Consider the following 14801-nt stretch of genomic DNA (forward strand, 5'->3'; position numbering starts at 1 on the left):
CTGCTCTTACTACTAAAATATTTATAAATATTTCAAATATTTATTTATTATATTTATAATTACTGATTCCGACTTAGTGGAAACGACCTTATTTATGTCCGGAACCAATTAACTGGTATAAACAAGGGATGACAGTCATATTTTTCAAAAAAGCCGCAGCACTTTGGAAAAGTGTCAGTCCGCCTTTAAATATGCTAATTTAGCAAGCTGGCTAATGTAGCACTGTTGCTATCATAGCTAAGCTATCTAGCATTGCACAAATGTCTTGTCACTGGCTGTTGTTGATGATTTTCTCTTGTCTATGAGTCATCTTTGCTCGATATATCTGGTCTTGTGTGGTTTTGTGCGTCATGTACCTTGTTTATTTGATGGCTCTACCTGCCTTCTAGAACATGCCAGGCTACTGGAGAGAGAAGAGCCAAAATGGCGGTCAAGGGGTTGACAGATGAGAAGTTAATTAATCAACTTGAATGAAAGCTGTCTTACCTTTCAGTGAATATTTAATTTTGAACAAAGTCTTAGTGTCTATTTGACCTGCAGGTGAAATGTCAACACAATTATTAGTGGCCACTTTTAAAATGAAGTCGCTTCTACAGGAAGAAATGAAGACTATTTTTAGGTAGAGCCTTTGTCGCCACCTAGAGGAGAAAGAAGTGTGTCACAGTACGGCCACCGGAAGACGTCACTACGCAGAAAATTATCCCTTTGAACCGTTAGCGCCCTCTACCTGTGGAGAACCTCCTGACATACACTTCAACTACAGTACCGTAATCACATATTTGGATCACCAAACAAGATTTATAAAATGCAGTACAACCAAGCAAAACAGAAACCGACATATTTTAAACAAATCTCAGTTTGTAGGAAAGTGTGGTTTGTTTTCTTAGGATGAATAAATACATGTGCTTTGTGTTCCACGGTTTAATGCAAGTCTTTGCAAAATATATTCATCGTCAGAATTTGTTTTTGTAATATATCACACAAAATATTCACACCTTGCATCGGCAAAAAAAAGTTGACAAAATGGGGGGAAAAATGATATAATACTATGTGTGTGTTTGTATATATATATATATATATATATATATACATATATATATATATGTCCCTTGTCGCAGGGGGTGCTGGAGCCTATCTCAGCTGAACAAGTCGCCACCTCATCACAGGACCAACACAGATAAACAAACAACATTCACACACTAGGGCCAATTTAGTGTTCCCAATCAACCTATCCTCAGGTGCATGTCTTTGGAGGTGGGAGGAAGACACAATGTCAACTCTTATTTTTTTGTGATAGAGTGATTGGAGCACATACTTGTTGGTCACAAAAAAACATTCATGAAATTTGCTTCTTTTATGAATTTATTATGGGTCTACTGAAAATGTGAGCAAATCTGCTGGGTCAAAAGTATACATACAGCAATGTTAATATTTGCTTACATGTCCCTTGGCAAGTTTCACTGCAATAAGGCGCTTTTGGTAGCCATCCACAAGCTTCTGCTTGAATTTTTGACCACTCCTCTTGACAAAATTGGTGCAGTTCAGCTAAATCTGTTGGTTTTTTGACGTGGACTTGTTTCTTCAGCATTGTCCACACGTTTAAGTCAGGACTTTGGGAAGGCCATTCTAAAACCTTCATTCTAGCCTGATTTAGCCATTCCTTTACCACTTTTGACGTGTGTTTGGGGTCATTGTCCTGTTGGAACACCCAACTGCGCCCAAGACCCAACCTCCGGGCTGATGATTTTAGGTTGTCCTGAAGAATTTGGAGGTAATGCTCCTTTTTTCATTGTCCCATTTACTCTTTGTAAAGCACCAGTTCCATTGGCAGCAAAACAGGCCCAGAGCATAATACTACCAGCACCATGCTTGACGGTAGGGATGGTGTTCCTGGGATTAAAGGCCTCACCTTTTCTCCTCCAAACATATTGCTGGGTATTGTGGCCAAACAGCTCAATTTGTGTTTCATCTGACATGGACAAAGATAAGGCCTTCTGGAGGAAAGTTCTGGGGTCATATATATATATATATATATATATATATATATATATATAATAAAAAATAAAAAATATAACAAGAAAATGGTGCATAAAATTCCCAGATGTTTATTTTTTATTTGAATAAAAACAATGCATTATATTGAACATACATATTTCCTGGTCTACTGTGTTCAAAATTCAGCACGCTCGATGACAAAACAATGAATTTTACATCCATTATCGACTTATTTTAGACATCTTGCTGATGCAAGGAGTCGACTGCATGCTCCCAAAGGATTTGACTCCAGCATGCGTCGGGCGACACGCCCACGATGCATCGGGAGCTCGACCTCCTTTCCACGCGTGGCCTCCGACACATCTCCTCCATTATGGATCACGTCTCGTGACAAAGACACGAGAGCGTCCCATTGTGCTCCAACCGACACTGCACGGCAGCGAAAAGTACAAATATTCATCAAAAAAAAGTACCACAACAACATCTCATCAAATACACGAACTGTGGATGCAAAACAAACCAAATATCGGGCAGTAAATTATAATTCAATTATAAAAAAAAACATAATAGTGTCAGCAATATATCCGACTTTACATGAGTCGTCCAGCAGGGGGAGCCCTCCGTCCTCTAGTGTGAGAACGTGAGGTCATTTGCATATCAAACACCACAAAGATGTGTTCAAAGACACTTGGTTATTAGCACTGCCTTAAAAATATGTGTTATGGTCGGTGCGTGTCCTGATCATTCCACTTTTTTCAAGAATGCAAATGGTAAATAAATAATATATAAAACTGCATTTTACTGTTAAAAATAAAACCGTCATTTTTGTAATGAAAAACCGGAAGCTCCGTTACCAGAATTTTACAGAAGAAACATGTTCATTTACCGTAATTTGGTGTAAAAAAAAAAACACCGTAAATGATTTTGAATTTTACAGTAACACTGTAAAAAAACGCCTGAATATTTTTTTCTGTGAAATATCAGCAGTTTAATCCCCAGAATTTACTGTAAAAATAAAAGTCGTTCCGTTTTTTACAGTTACAGCAATGCTTTGTATTTTACGGTAAAAACTGGCAGCTCAGTTGCCGGAAGTGGACCCTAAAAAAATACAGCGTTGCCCCCCCCCCACCCCCACCCCCCGTGGAAATTAACTTGTCGTTTTTATTTTTGCAATTTTATTTTGACATTGAGCACTCTAATAAGTCATGTGATTTTACAGTAAAATATCAGCAGCGTGGTCGCCAGAAATGGACTGTCAAAATAATAGCGGCACTGTAGTTCTATTTACAGTAATGCACTGTAAAAAAAAAAAAAAAAAAAAAAAAAAAACCCACTCAATTTTACAGTAAAATTCTGGCAACTGAGCTGCTGGTTTTTTCCTGTGAAATCTTCAGTTTTTGTATTTACCACTGTAAAAAAAAAAAAAAAAAAAAAAGGTCAGCAGATTTTACGTTAAAAAACTGGCAGCCCGGTCGTCAAAATGTTACTGTAAATAATAGTAGCATTGTTTTTCCATTTACAGTAATGCACTGTAAAAACAACAGTAGATTTTACACAAAAAAAAAACCTGCCTGCTCCATTACCAGAAGTTTACCGTAAACAAAACAGTGGTACTGATTTTCAATTTACAGTCATTTGGTGTTAAAAAAAAAGAAAAGAAAAACACTTTACATTTTACAGTAAAATTCTGGCAATTGAGGTGCCGTTTAAAAAAAGTTAAAGTGGTACCATTATCCTGTTTACAGTACTGCACTGTAAAAACAACAACTGTACATTTGAAATTCTGGCAACCGAGCTGCCGTTTTTTTTGTTTTTTTTTACAGTGAGTACTGTAAAAAAAAACGTCAGTAGATTTTACGATTTCAAAAACTGGCATCTCAGTCACTAGAATTTTACAATAAAAATAACAGTGGTAACGAGTTTCCATCCATCCATTTTCTACCGCTTGTCCCTTTTGGGGTTGCGGGGGGTCGCTGGAGCCTATCTCAGCTACAATCGGGCGGAAGGCGGGGTACACCCTGGACAAGTCGCCACCTCATCGCAGGTAACGAGTTTCTATTACGGTAATTTGATGTAAAAAAAAACAAAACAAAAAACAACATTGTAAATATGTGGTAAAATTCTGGCGACAGAGCTGCCATTTTTTCCTTGCAAAGAAAAAGTCAATACATTTTATGATGAAATATTAACTGCCTAATCCTCCGAAATGGATTGTCAAAATAAAAGTGGTACTGTTTTTCCATTGACAGTAATGCACTGTAAAAAAAACAACTGTAGATTTTACGGAACAAAACATTCAGCTGTCTTTACTGTAAACATTGATTGATTGAATGAAACTTTTATCAGTAGATTGCACAGTACAGTACATATTTTGTACAATTGACCACTAAATGGTAACACCCGAATAAGTTTTTCAACTTGTTTAAGTCGGGGTCCACTTTATCAATTCATGGTAACATAACAGTGGTACTGATTTTCAATTGACAGTAATTTGGTGTATAAAAAACAAACAAACATACTATACCTTTTACAGTAAAATTCTGGCAATTGAGCTGCTTTTTTCCCGTAAAATATACAGGTGTTTTGTTTTTTTACAGTGAGAACTGTAAAAAAAAAACAAAAAAAACCCGTAGGTTTTATGGGGGGGAAAAAACTGGCAGTTCAGTCGCCGAAATTTTACTGTAAAAATGAAAATAGTGCTGTTTACATATTTACAGTAATGCACTGTAAAAATAACAACTGCTCATTTGACATAAAATTTAACTAAGCTACTGTTTTGTTTTTTTACAGTGATAACTGTAAAAAAAAAAAACACGAGTAGATTTCATGGTTAAAAAAAACAACTATCAGCTCTGTCGCCAGAATTTTAGTGCTGTTTTTCCATTTACAGTAATGCACTGTAAAACCAACAACTGTAGATTTGTCCATGGAAAACTGGAATTTTTCACTCCCCATTCATGAAAAGGTGACGAAATCAACAACAACAAAAGAAGCACCTTATTTGAAGATGAAATGTGTTGATATGACAATTTTACTGAACACTGAAATGAAAAAGTCCAATTATATAAAAGATATTTGGGGTCAGGTGTAATTACTGTAAAGGAACTTTGCCATCGTAAAATATTGTTTGAAGTGAAAAACATAATATGTGCAACGTGAATTTTAATGTTGGGCATTTCAGTTTTGGCATAATTATGTTTGCTTTTTTTTTATGTGTGTGTGTGTGTGTGTGTGTGTGTGTTCTTGTATTTGTACCCTCCTTGAGACACCAACAACTAAAAGTAGCATCCATATGAGGAGGTGTGAACAAGTGATGACATAAATCATGTTCCCAATACAGAAAAGCATTGCATCTAATAGATAATGTCTCATTTGCACCCCTGGCGGTGAAATCTATCAAAATTGAGGGTGGTCCCAAAAAGGAGGGATTTTTCAAATTGACTGTGTGTCGCTTTTAAAAGTGCTCCCCCTCTGGTCAACATATGTAATAACAAGTGTGTGTGAGAAATTTAAATGCACCCCCCCTTTGGCCATAATTAACAAACAAAAAAAAATGAATACGTACATAGAGACTAGAGATGCGCGGTTTGCGGGCACAACCGCGGAGTCCGCGGATTATCCGCGGATCGGGCGGATGAAATTTTAAAAAATTAGATTTTATCCGCGGGTCGGGTCGGGTCGGGTCGGGTCGGGTCGGGCGGTTGAAATAAAAAAAAATTAGATTTTAAATAGATTCAGGCGGGTGGCAGTTAAACCAATTCGGAAATATATATACATAGTTAAATGTTGTTACCCACATACGAAAAACGAGCAGGCACCTGCAGCATATGCCACAACAGAAGAAAAAAAAAAAAAGAGATGGACACTTCTATGGAGCGGAGAAGGGACGCCTCGCCGGGGTCCGGGACCGAGGCCCCTTCCCCCGAGTGGGCCCCACCGGGAGCCGTAGCTGAGGTGATCCGCGAGAAGGGCCCGACGCACGTCCAGGGTCACCACCGCGCCCACCGCACCGACACCCCGCCTCGTCCGCCTTCGCCGCGGCCGGCGTCACGCGCAGCAGGTAAGCAGCTTACCTGCCCGCCACCCCCGTGGCCGGGGGCTCGTAACAGGGGTCACTCCGCGCGCTCCGCCCGCGCAGCTTACCTGCCCGCCACCCCTGTTGCCGGGGGCGCGTAACAGGGGTCACTCCGCGCACAGTGCGCTCACGAAAGGGGTGGGGCTCACCCTGGTTGATATAGACAGCAGGACGGTGGCCATGGAAGTCGGAACCCGCTAAGGAGTGTGTAACAACCCACCTGCCGAATCAACTAGCCCTGAAAATGGATGGCGCTGGAGCGTCGGGCCCATACCCGGCCGTCGCCGGCAGCGAGACGCGCTTGGAGGTGCGCTCAGCGCGGCTCCCATATGATTGCGCACTGGTGTGCGTCTGGGTCGTGACAGCGTGGCACGCGAATGTCTGTGCTGCATTGGATCAGTCTCCTTTCTTTAACAGGCAAAAGCTTTATAACCTCACTTATGCCTTGCATCGTCTATATTAGATATATAACAACGGGCGGGTACGGGCGGGTGCGGTTCTGATCAAATGTTACATCGGGTGGATGGCGGATGGTTGACGACTTTCTGATGCGGTTGCGGATGAAATAATTGCCTATCCGCGCATCTCTAATAGAGACATATTGTAATAACTTGAAGTAAATAATGAAGATTAAAAACCAATTACAAAAACAAAACAAAAAAAATAAACTAAAAGCAGTCTTTTTCTCACAATGTGTCGACTTTTTTCTTATACAATTGGGAACAATTTCTCATATTCTTTCTGTTTCTGTAATATTGTAATATTTTCTCGTAAAATTATTACTTTTTCATGTAAAATTCTGATATTTTAATGCAAAATGGTGACATTTGTCATATAAAATTCTGACTTTTATCACAATATTGCCAACTTTTTTGTTGTTCTTGTAAAACAGTGACATTTTTGGAGTAAAATTATGGCTTTTGTCACAATTTTGCCGAGTAAAAATTCAGATTATTATGATAATATTGCCAACATTTTTAAGTTTTCTTATAGGATTGTGACTTTTGTCGAGTAAAATTGCGACCCTTTTCATAAAATTGCCAACATTTTAAGCTTTTCTTGTAAAATTGCGACTGTTATTGAGTAAAATTCCAACTTTTATCATAATATTGCACAAATGTTCCATTTTTCTTGTAACATTTTGACTTGCGTTGTGTAAAATGACGACTTTTATAATAACACCGCCAATATTCTAAGCTTTTCTTGTGAAATTGTGACCTTTTTCTTGTGAAATTCCAACTCATTTTTCACCACAAGCTTTTTTATATTTGCATAGTATGTATATATTATTAATGTTGTAAATACACATCTTTATATATCTAGAAAGGGTGGTCCTAAAGAGGGAGGCCTTTTCCTCAGGTCTCAAGAAGGTAACAAATACAAGAATCTGTGTGTGTGTGTGTGTGTGTGTGTGTGTGTGTGGGTGTGTGTGTGTGTGTGTGCATTTGTTTAGCATGACCTGACATACACATACAGTAAGTGTGCGTGGATGAGTGTAACGTTGCCCATTATGCTAACATATGGTAACAGAACCTCCATGGTGCGTTCAAGTACCCCTCCCAGTGTGCGTCAGAAGCCTGTCGTCCAATCAGACGTGAGGCTCAGTCGTAAGGACACACGAGGCGCCGAGGGCGTCACGAAGTTGAACTGAAATCCTGGAATTTTTAAAGAATAGTTGAAGTAGAGCACACAATTCCTGAACAAGCTGAATGTTTTGAAGTTGGAACAGATTGAATCAGATGACAAATGTGGGAATTGTAGAACTTTGAAGAATGTCCCATTGATTTCAATGGGAATTTCCCCAAAAATTGGGAATTTCGGGAAAAGTGGGAATTTTTTTGAAAATGGTAAAAAAACATGAATGGTCTGAATGAGTTGAAATGGTTGGTGTTGGAATTTTTCAAAGCGGTTGAGAAATGTTGAAGTAGTAACATGTTGAATTGAGAAATGGTATTACAGAATTCCTGGAAGTTCGGGAAAACCGGGAATTTTTTCCAGTTCAAAAAACAACTTCGTTTTTTTTCTTAATTTAGAGGAATGTTTTGACGGTGGAATGGTTAAAATGCGTTGGAAAATGTGGAAGGAGAAGTTGTCAGAAAAAATGGTGGAAATAGGGATTTGGAAAACCAGGAATTCTGGAAAATCCTGGAATTCTTTTTAACTTGGAAAAAAGGTAGTTGAAATTTCCAGGATGAGTGGAATGTGTTGAAGGTGGAATGGTTTGAATCGGTTGAAAAATGTGGAAATAGTGGTAGTTTGAAAAATGGCCATTTCATTTTGAATTGGAAAAATGTCCCGGAAAACCTGGAATTCTGGGAATTTTTGGAATTTGTCAAGGGAAAGCCCGCAATTCCCGAAAAGGCTGAACAGTTTGAAGTTGGAACGGTTTGTATCGGGTGAAAAAAGTGGAATGTAAAGCGCGGCAAAATCTGGAGAAGGAGAAGAAGAAGAAGAAGAAGAAGAAGAAGAAGAAGAAGAAGAAGAAGAAGAAGAAGAAGAAGTTGACTAAATAGATGAGTTTTGGTGTAGAAAAGCATATGTGTGAATGTTTTGGAGCATACACACAAAAACGTGTCAAATGATTGCACAACATTTTATCATCATTTTATCGTAAAAAAACAGCAGTACTGTTTGGACATTTACAGTAACACATCGTAAAAACAACGATAGTAGATTCTACGGTCGAAAACTAGCAGCTTTTGCCAGAATTTTACCGTAAAATAACAGTAGCTTAGACTGATCGGATTGTTTTCCCCTTCAAGTGACAAAGATCGGATTGTTGTTGTTTTTTTTTATGTGAGTGTGAATGTTGTCTGTCTATCTGTGTTGGCCCTGCGATGAGATGGCGACTTGTCCAGGGTGTACACCGCCTTCCGCCCGAATGCAGCTGAGATAGGCTCCAGCGACCCCGAAAGGGACAAGCGGTAGAAAATGGATGGATGGATGGTTATAGCCTATTATTTACGCACTATTGATGAGTGATGCACCGAAAATTTGGCCATCAAAAAAAGACTTTGCTCACCGAAACCGGATGTTGCGATGAAGTATCCACTTCCTCTGCGTCTCCTCCTGCGCACACAAATGACGTAGTTCGCCCAAAAGATGATCTAAAAGTCGCAAACAGTTCGCATTGTCGTTTATACTGAAGTCACACAACCACTTTGGAGCGTTTAGACCGGCAAACAATATCCGATCTTTGTCACTTGAGGGCAAAAATGTCTGATATGGTGTGCAGTAGAGATGCGCGGTTTGCGGGCACAACCGCGGAGTCCGCGGATTATCCGCGGATCGGGCCGATGAAATTAAAAAAAATTAGATTTTATCCGCGGGTCGGGTCGGGTCGGGCGGTTGAAATAAAAAAAAATTAGATTTTAAATAGATTCAGGCGGGTGGCAGTTAAACCAATTCGGAAATATATATACATAGTTAAATGTTGTTACCCACATACGAAAAACGAGCAGGCACCTGCTGCATATGCCACAACAGAAGAAAAAAAAAAAAAGAGATGGACACTTTTACGGAGCGGAGAAGGGACGCCTCGCCGGGGTCCGGGACCGAGGCCCCTTCCCCCGAGAGGGCCCCACCGGGAGCCGTAGCTGAGGCGATCCGCGAGAAGGGCCCGACGCACGTCCAGGGTCACCACCGCACCGACACCCCGCCTTCGCCGCGGCCGGCGTCACGCGCAGCAGGTAAGCAGCTTACCTGCCCGCCACCCCCGTGGCCGGGGGCTCGTAACAGGGGTCACTCCGCGCGCTCCGCCCGCGCAGCTTACCTGCCCGCCACCCCTGTTGCCGGGGGCGCGTAACAGGGGTCACTCCGCGCGCAGTGCGCTCACGAAAGGGGTGGGGCTCACCCTGGTTGATATAGACAGCAGGACGGTGGCCATGGAAGTCGAAACCCGCTAAGGAGTGTGTAACAACCCACCTGCCGAATCAACTAGCCCTGAAAATGGATGGCGCTGGAGCGTCGGGCCCATACCCGGCCGTCGCCGGCAGCGAGACGCGCTTCGAGGTGCGCTCAGCGCGGCTCCCATATGATTGCGCACTGGTGTGCGTCTGGGTCGTGACAGCGTGGCACGCGAATGTCTGTGCTGCATTGGAACAGTCTCCTTTCTTTAACAGGCAAAAGCTTTATAACCTCACTAATGCCTTGCATCGTCTATATTAGATATATAACAACGGGCGGGTGCGGTTCTGATCAAATGTTACATCGGGTGAATGAAGGATGGTTGACGACTTTCTGATGCGGTTGCGGATTAAATAATTGCCTATCCGCGCATCTCTAGTGTGCAGTGTAAACGGGGCCACATTGGGGCCACATTGGGCCTGTGCGCATTTATCCTGGAGTCTGATGAAGATCAAATTTTACTTGCAGTGTGGAAAAAAATTGATTGAAATAAAAATCTGATTTGTGCAACTTCAGCCTGCAGTGTAAATGTAGTCAGCGGTACTGTTATTCCCTTTACAGTAACGCACTGTAAAAACAGCCACTCTTCATTTTAAGGTAAAAAACTGGCAGCTCAGTTGCTTAAATGTTACCGTAAAAATAATAGTACTGTTTTTCCATTTACAGCATACTTGCCAACCCTCCCGGATTTTCCGGGAGACTCCCGAAATTCAGCGCCTCTCCCGAAATCCTCCCGGGACAAATTTTCTCCCGAAAATCTCCCGAAATTCAGGCGGACTCAGATCCATGAGGACCTGAGTCCGCTAACCCACAATATAAACCTGCCCAATCACGTTATAACTGTAGAATGGTGGAGGGCGAGTTCTTGGTTTCTTATGTGGGTTTATTGTTAGGCACTTTCATTAACGTCCTCCCAGCGCGGCAACAACACACAACAACAGCAGTCACGTTTTTGTCTACCGTAAAGCAGTTCGTCTGCCGTAAACAGCAATGTTGTGACACTCTTAAACAGGACAATACTGCCATCTAGTGCATTTGATGAAAGCACTTTTGTGCGTGCCACACATCAATGCATCATCAAAGAGGGTGTTCAGCATGGTTAAAAAAATAGTGACAGAGAATAGAACAATGATGGACAATTCAACCCTTAACTCAACAATGAGTAGATGAGTGTTACGTGTGTGTATATGTGTAAATAAATGAACACTGAAATTCAAGTATTTATTTTATATATATATATATATATATATATATATATATATATATATATATGTATATATATATATATATATATATATATATATATATATATATGTATATATATATACATATATATATATATATATATACGTATCTATATACATATATATACGTATATGAGTGTATATATATGTATATATATATATATATATATATATATATATATATATATATAGCTAGAATTCACTGAACGTGAAGTATTTCTTATATATATATATATATATATATATATATATACATATATATATATATATATATATATATATATATATATATATATATGAAATACTTGACTTGGTGAATTCTAGCTGTAAATATACTCCTCCCCTTTTAGCCACGCCCCCGTCCCACCCCGACCACGCCCACCCCCACCTCCCGAAATCGGAGGTCTCAAGGTTGGCAAGTATGATTTACAGTAACGCACCATACTATAAATTTTACAGTGAAAAAAAAAATAGCAGGTTAATCGCCAAAATTTTACCGTAAAAATAACAGCAGTACTGTTTTTTGTTTTACAGTAATGCATTGTAAAAATAAAAAAAATAAAGATTTTACACTCGGTCGCCAGAATTTTACTGTAAAAATAACAGCAGTGCTGTTTTTCCATATACAGTAACGCACCGTACTGTACATTTTACATTAAAAAAATAGCAGCAGAGTGGCCAAAATTTTACCGTAAAAATAACAGTAGTATTGTTTCTTCATTTACAGTAATGCACTGTACTGTACATTTTACATTAAAAAATAGCAGCTCAGTCGCCCAAATTTTACCATAAAAATAACAGCAATACCGTTTTTCCATTTACAGTAATGTACTGTAAAAATAAAAACAATTTAATTTTACGCTAAAATACTGTTGGCTTAGTCGCCAGAATTTTACTCTAAAAATAACAGCAATACTGTTTTTCCATTTACAGTAATGCACCGTATTGTAAATGTTACAGTAAAAAAAAATAGCAGCTTAGTCGCCAAAATCTTACCATAAGAATAACATTAGTACCGTTTTTCCATTTACAGTAATGCACTGTAAAAAAAAAAGAAGTAAATTTTACGCTAAAAAACTGTTGGCCAAGTCGCCAAAATTTTACCATAAAATAAGAGCAGTACTGTTTTTCCATTTACAGTAACGCAATGTACTGTAAATTTTAGAGTAAAAAATAGCCGCTTAGTCGTCAGAATTTTACAATAAAAACAACATCCGCTCATTTTACGGTAAAAAAAAGAAAACGTCAGGATTTAACAGTGAAAATATAAATGGTACCATTTTAAATTTTACAGTAATTCTGTGTAAAAAAAACAAAAACATTGTAAATTCTACGGTAAAATTCTGGCAAACTGAGCCTTCAGTTTTTCACGGTAAATGAACATATTTTTTTACGTAGTACATTTACACGAGTATCCGGTGGCGATGACCAGGATCTCCGGAGCGTCTGAGCTGGGACCAGCCAGCATCAAGTCCACAATCCACGGTTTAGACCCTGGTTCAGAAAGGGGATGCCAGACGGGCGGGGCTTAAAAAAGTAGGAGAAGTTGCTTTGTGTAGAAAAATAGAGGAATTGTGCGAGGCTGATTGAAAGTCTTTGGCACGTCTAAAAACCACAAAGGATCCAGAGTGAGTAAAAAAGACCAAACCTGAAAGCTGATTAACATAATCCTCATCCAGAGATGAGTCTTGCCAGACCGGGGTGGATCTGAGCCTGGACCGGCCCGTAGTGCACCGTCTCGCCGTCCACCGCGATCACGCCCTCCCGGGAGACGGGCTCCAGCCGCAGTGCCCGCACCTTCTGGTAGACCAGGTGGGGGCAGCCGCAGGCCAGGTGGGCGCCCTTCTCCATGGCCAGGAAGAGGCGCAGGAGGGCCGGCCGGGAGATCCCCGCGGTCACGTAGAACAGGTGGATGACTCCGTCGTCCGCCAGGGCGCCGGGGACCGCCCACAGGTCCTCGGCCAGGTGAGACTGATAGATGGCCAGCACCAAGACAAAGTCCTCCTCCTCGACCACGGTCCAGCTGTCTGGGAGCGGCTGGTCCAGTCCTGGGAGTAAAGAATCTGCCGGTGCTCTGGTTTTGCCGTCGCTTTCGGGTCTCTTGGCGGGGGAGTTGCTGACGCAGTTTCGGTTGGCTCTGCTGGGGGAGTAATCGGGGTCCGGCCGGCAGGGGAGGGAGGAGCACAGCGAGTAAGGCTTCGGTCTGGAGGGAAGGTCCGGTCTCTCCATCACGGGCAAGTACGCCAACCTGCCCCGGTAGACGCGCAGCGTTGCCAGGCGCACCAGGGTGCCCATCAGGAAGCGGACGGCGCCCACGTGCCGGTACTTCTCACTCTCGATGTCCACGTCGGCCACAAAGCCCCAGGCCAACGACAGGAAGGAGAAGAGGCGCTGCTTGGAGGCCAGCTGGACCGACACCAAGTCCAAGGAGCCCACCTGACCTTTGCACAGCAGGAAGCTGCAGCTCAGGAGCAGCTCCTCGTTCCACGCGGGAGGTGACCTGAGGGACAGGAACTTAGTCAGGAACTGGAACTGGAAACTATAAAGGGCACCTCCTTTGGCTACTGTGTCATTTCTGCTTTTTGGATATATATATGTACAGTATATATATATATATACATACACACACACACACACACACACACACACACACACACACACACACACATATAGATTTATACATGTATACCAGTACATATATACATACATACATATATATATGGGCAGAGGCTGCTAGAGTTATGCTCCTATCATAACCTGTGCATAAAAAACATTCTTCTCCACCAAGCTAAGCCACAGGGTATCCTGGATTTTGTTTTTTTTATGACTAGAGAAGGTTGTTCGGATTGGGTCATATAAGTGAATGCTTTGTGTAACTAATGGTTGAGGTACTTTCATTAGCCACTATATGGTGACTAAATGGCAAAATATATTGCTCTCTGCCATGGATTATTGAACTCGTGCCGTGGCACCAGCTGGATGTCATAATTACCCAGAGAGCATCACTGAACTGCATCCTAGTTACTTGCAGCTACCACAGTGCCGATTGAGACACGGACCGTTCTTTGGTTTGCAGACAGGTGAGACTTGACCACAAACAAACGTATCATTCGAAGACCGTCCAAGGATTAAGACAGCAAAAGACGTCAATCCCCGATTTGTGTGAGCGCTTCGCTGATGCCATGGAAGAGGCTCTCAAGGACGGTGGAAAAGAGATGGAAGCGCATCCGTGAGGCCATCTATCAATTTACCATGGACAGCTTTGGCAAAAGCCAGACCAAAAATGCTGATTGGTTCAAAGCAGCCATTGTGGAAACGGATCCAGTAATCTCAATCAAGACAGCAGCACTGCTCGACTACAAGACCAATCCCTCTAAGAAAAGGCCAGAAACGACGCACAACGAACATCCCGGCAAAACGACAACAGTCATTGGTGCTTTGCTAGAGTATCCAACTTGCATCTGACTGTGAAAATACTCAGGCATAAAGTGAGCCTTTGACCCTAGTGCGGTAAGGATCACCACCCTGAAATCTGCCAGTGGTGACCTCATAACAGAGATGGGTGGAAGAGTATCTCCAGC

At 41.3% G+C, this 14801-nt stretch overlaps 1 protein-coding gene across 1 annotated transcript in view; it reads right to left on the reverse strand.

Moving 5' to 3' along the window:
* Nucleotides 1–11631: 11631 nt before the first annotated feature.
* The window catches only part of LOC133620699 (sphingosine kinase 1-like), a 44088-nt gene continuing 40918 nt past the window's right edge, over nucleotides 11632–14801 (reverse strand). Inside the window, exon 5 of the mRNA XM_061982299.2 lies at nucleotides 11632–13720. Within this exon, the coding sequence (XP_061838283.2) occupies nucleotides 12892–13720 (829 nt within the window). The 3' untranslated portion in view covers nucleotides 11632–12891. The remainder of the gene's footprint in view (nucleotides 13721–14801) is intronic.

The sequence above is a fragment of the Nerophis lumbriciformis genome, linkage group LG24, assembly GCF_033978685.3.
Source record: "Nerophis lumbriciformis linkage group LG24, RoL_Nlum_v2.1, whole genome shotgun sequence".
Taxonomy (NCBI): domain Eukaryota; kingdom Metazoa; phylum Chordata; class Actinopteri; order Syngnathiformes; family Syngnathidae; genus Nerophis; species Nerophis lumbriciformis.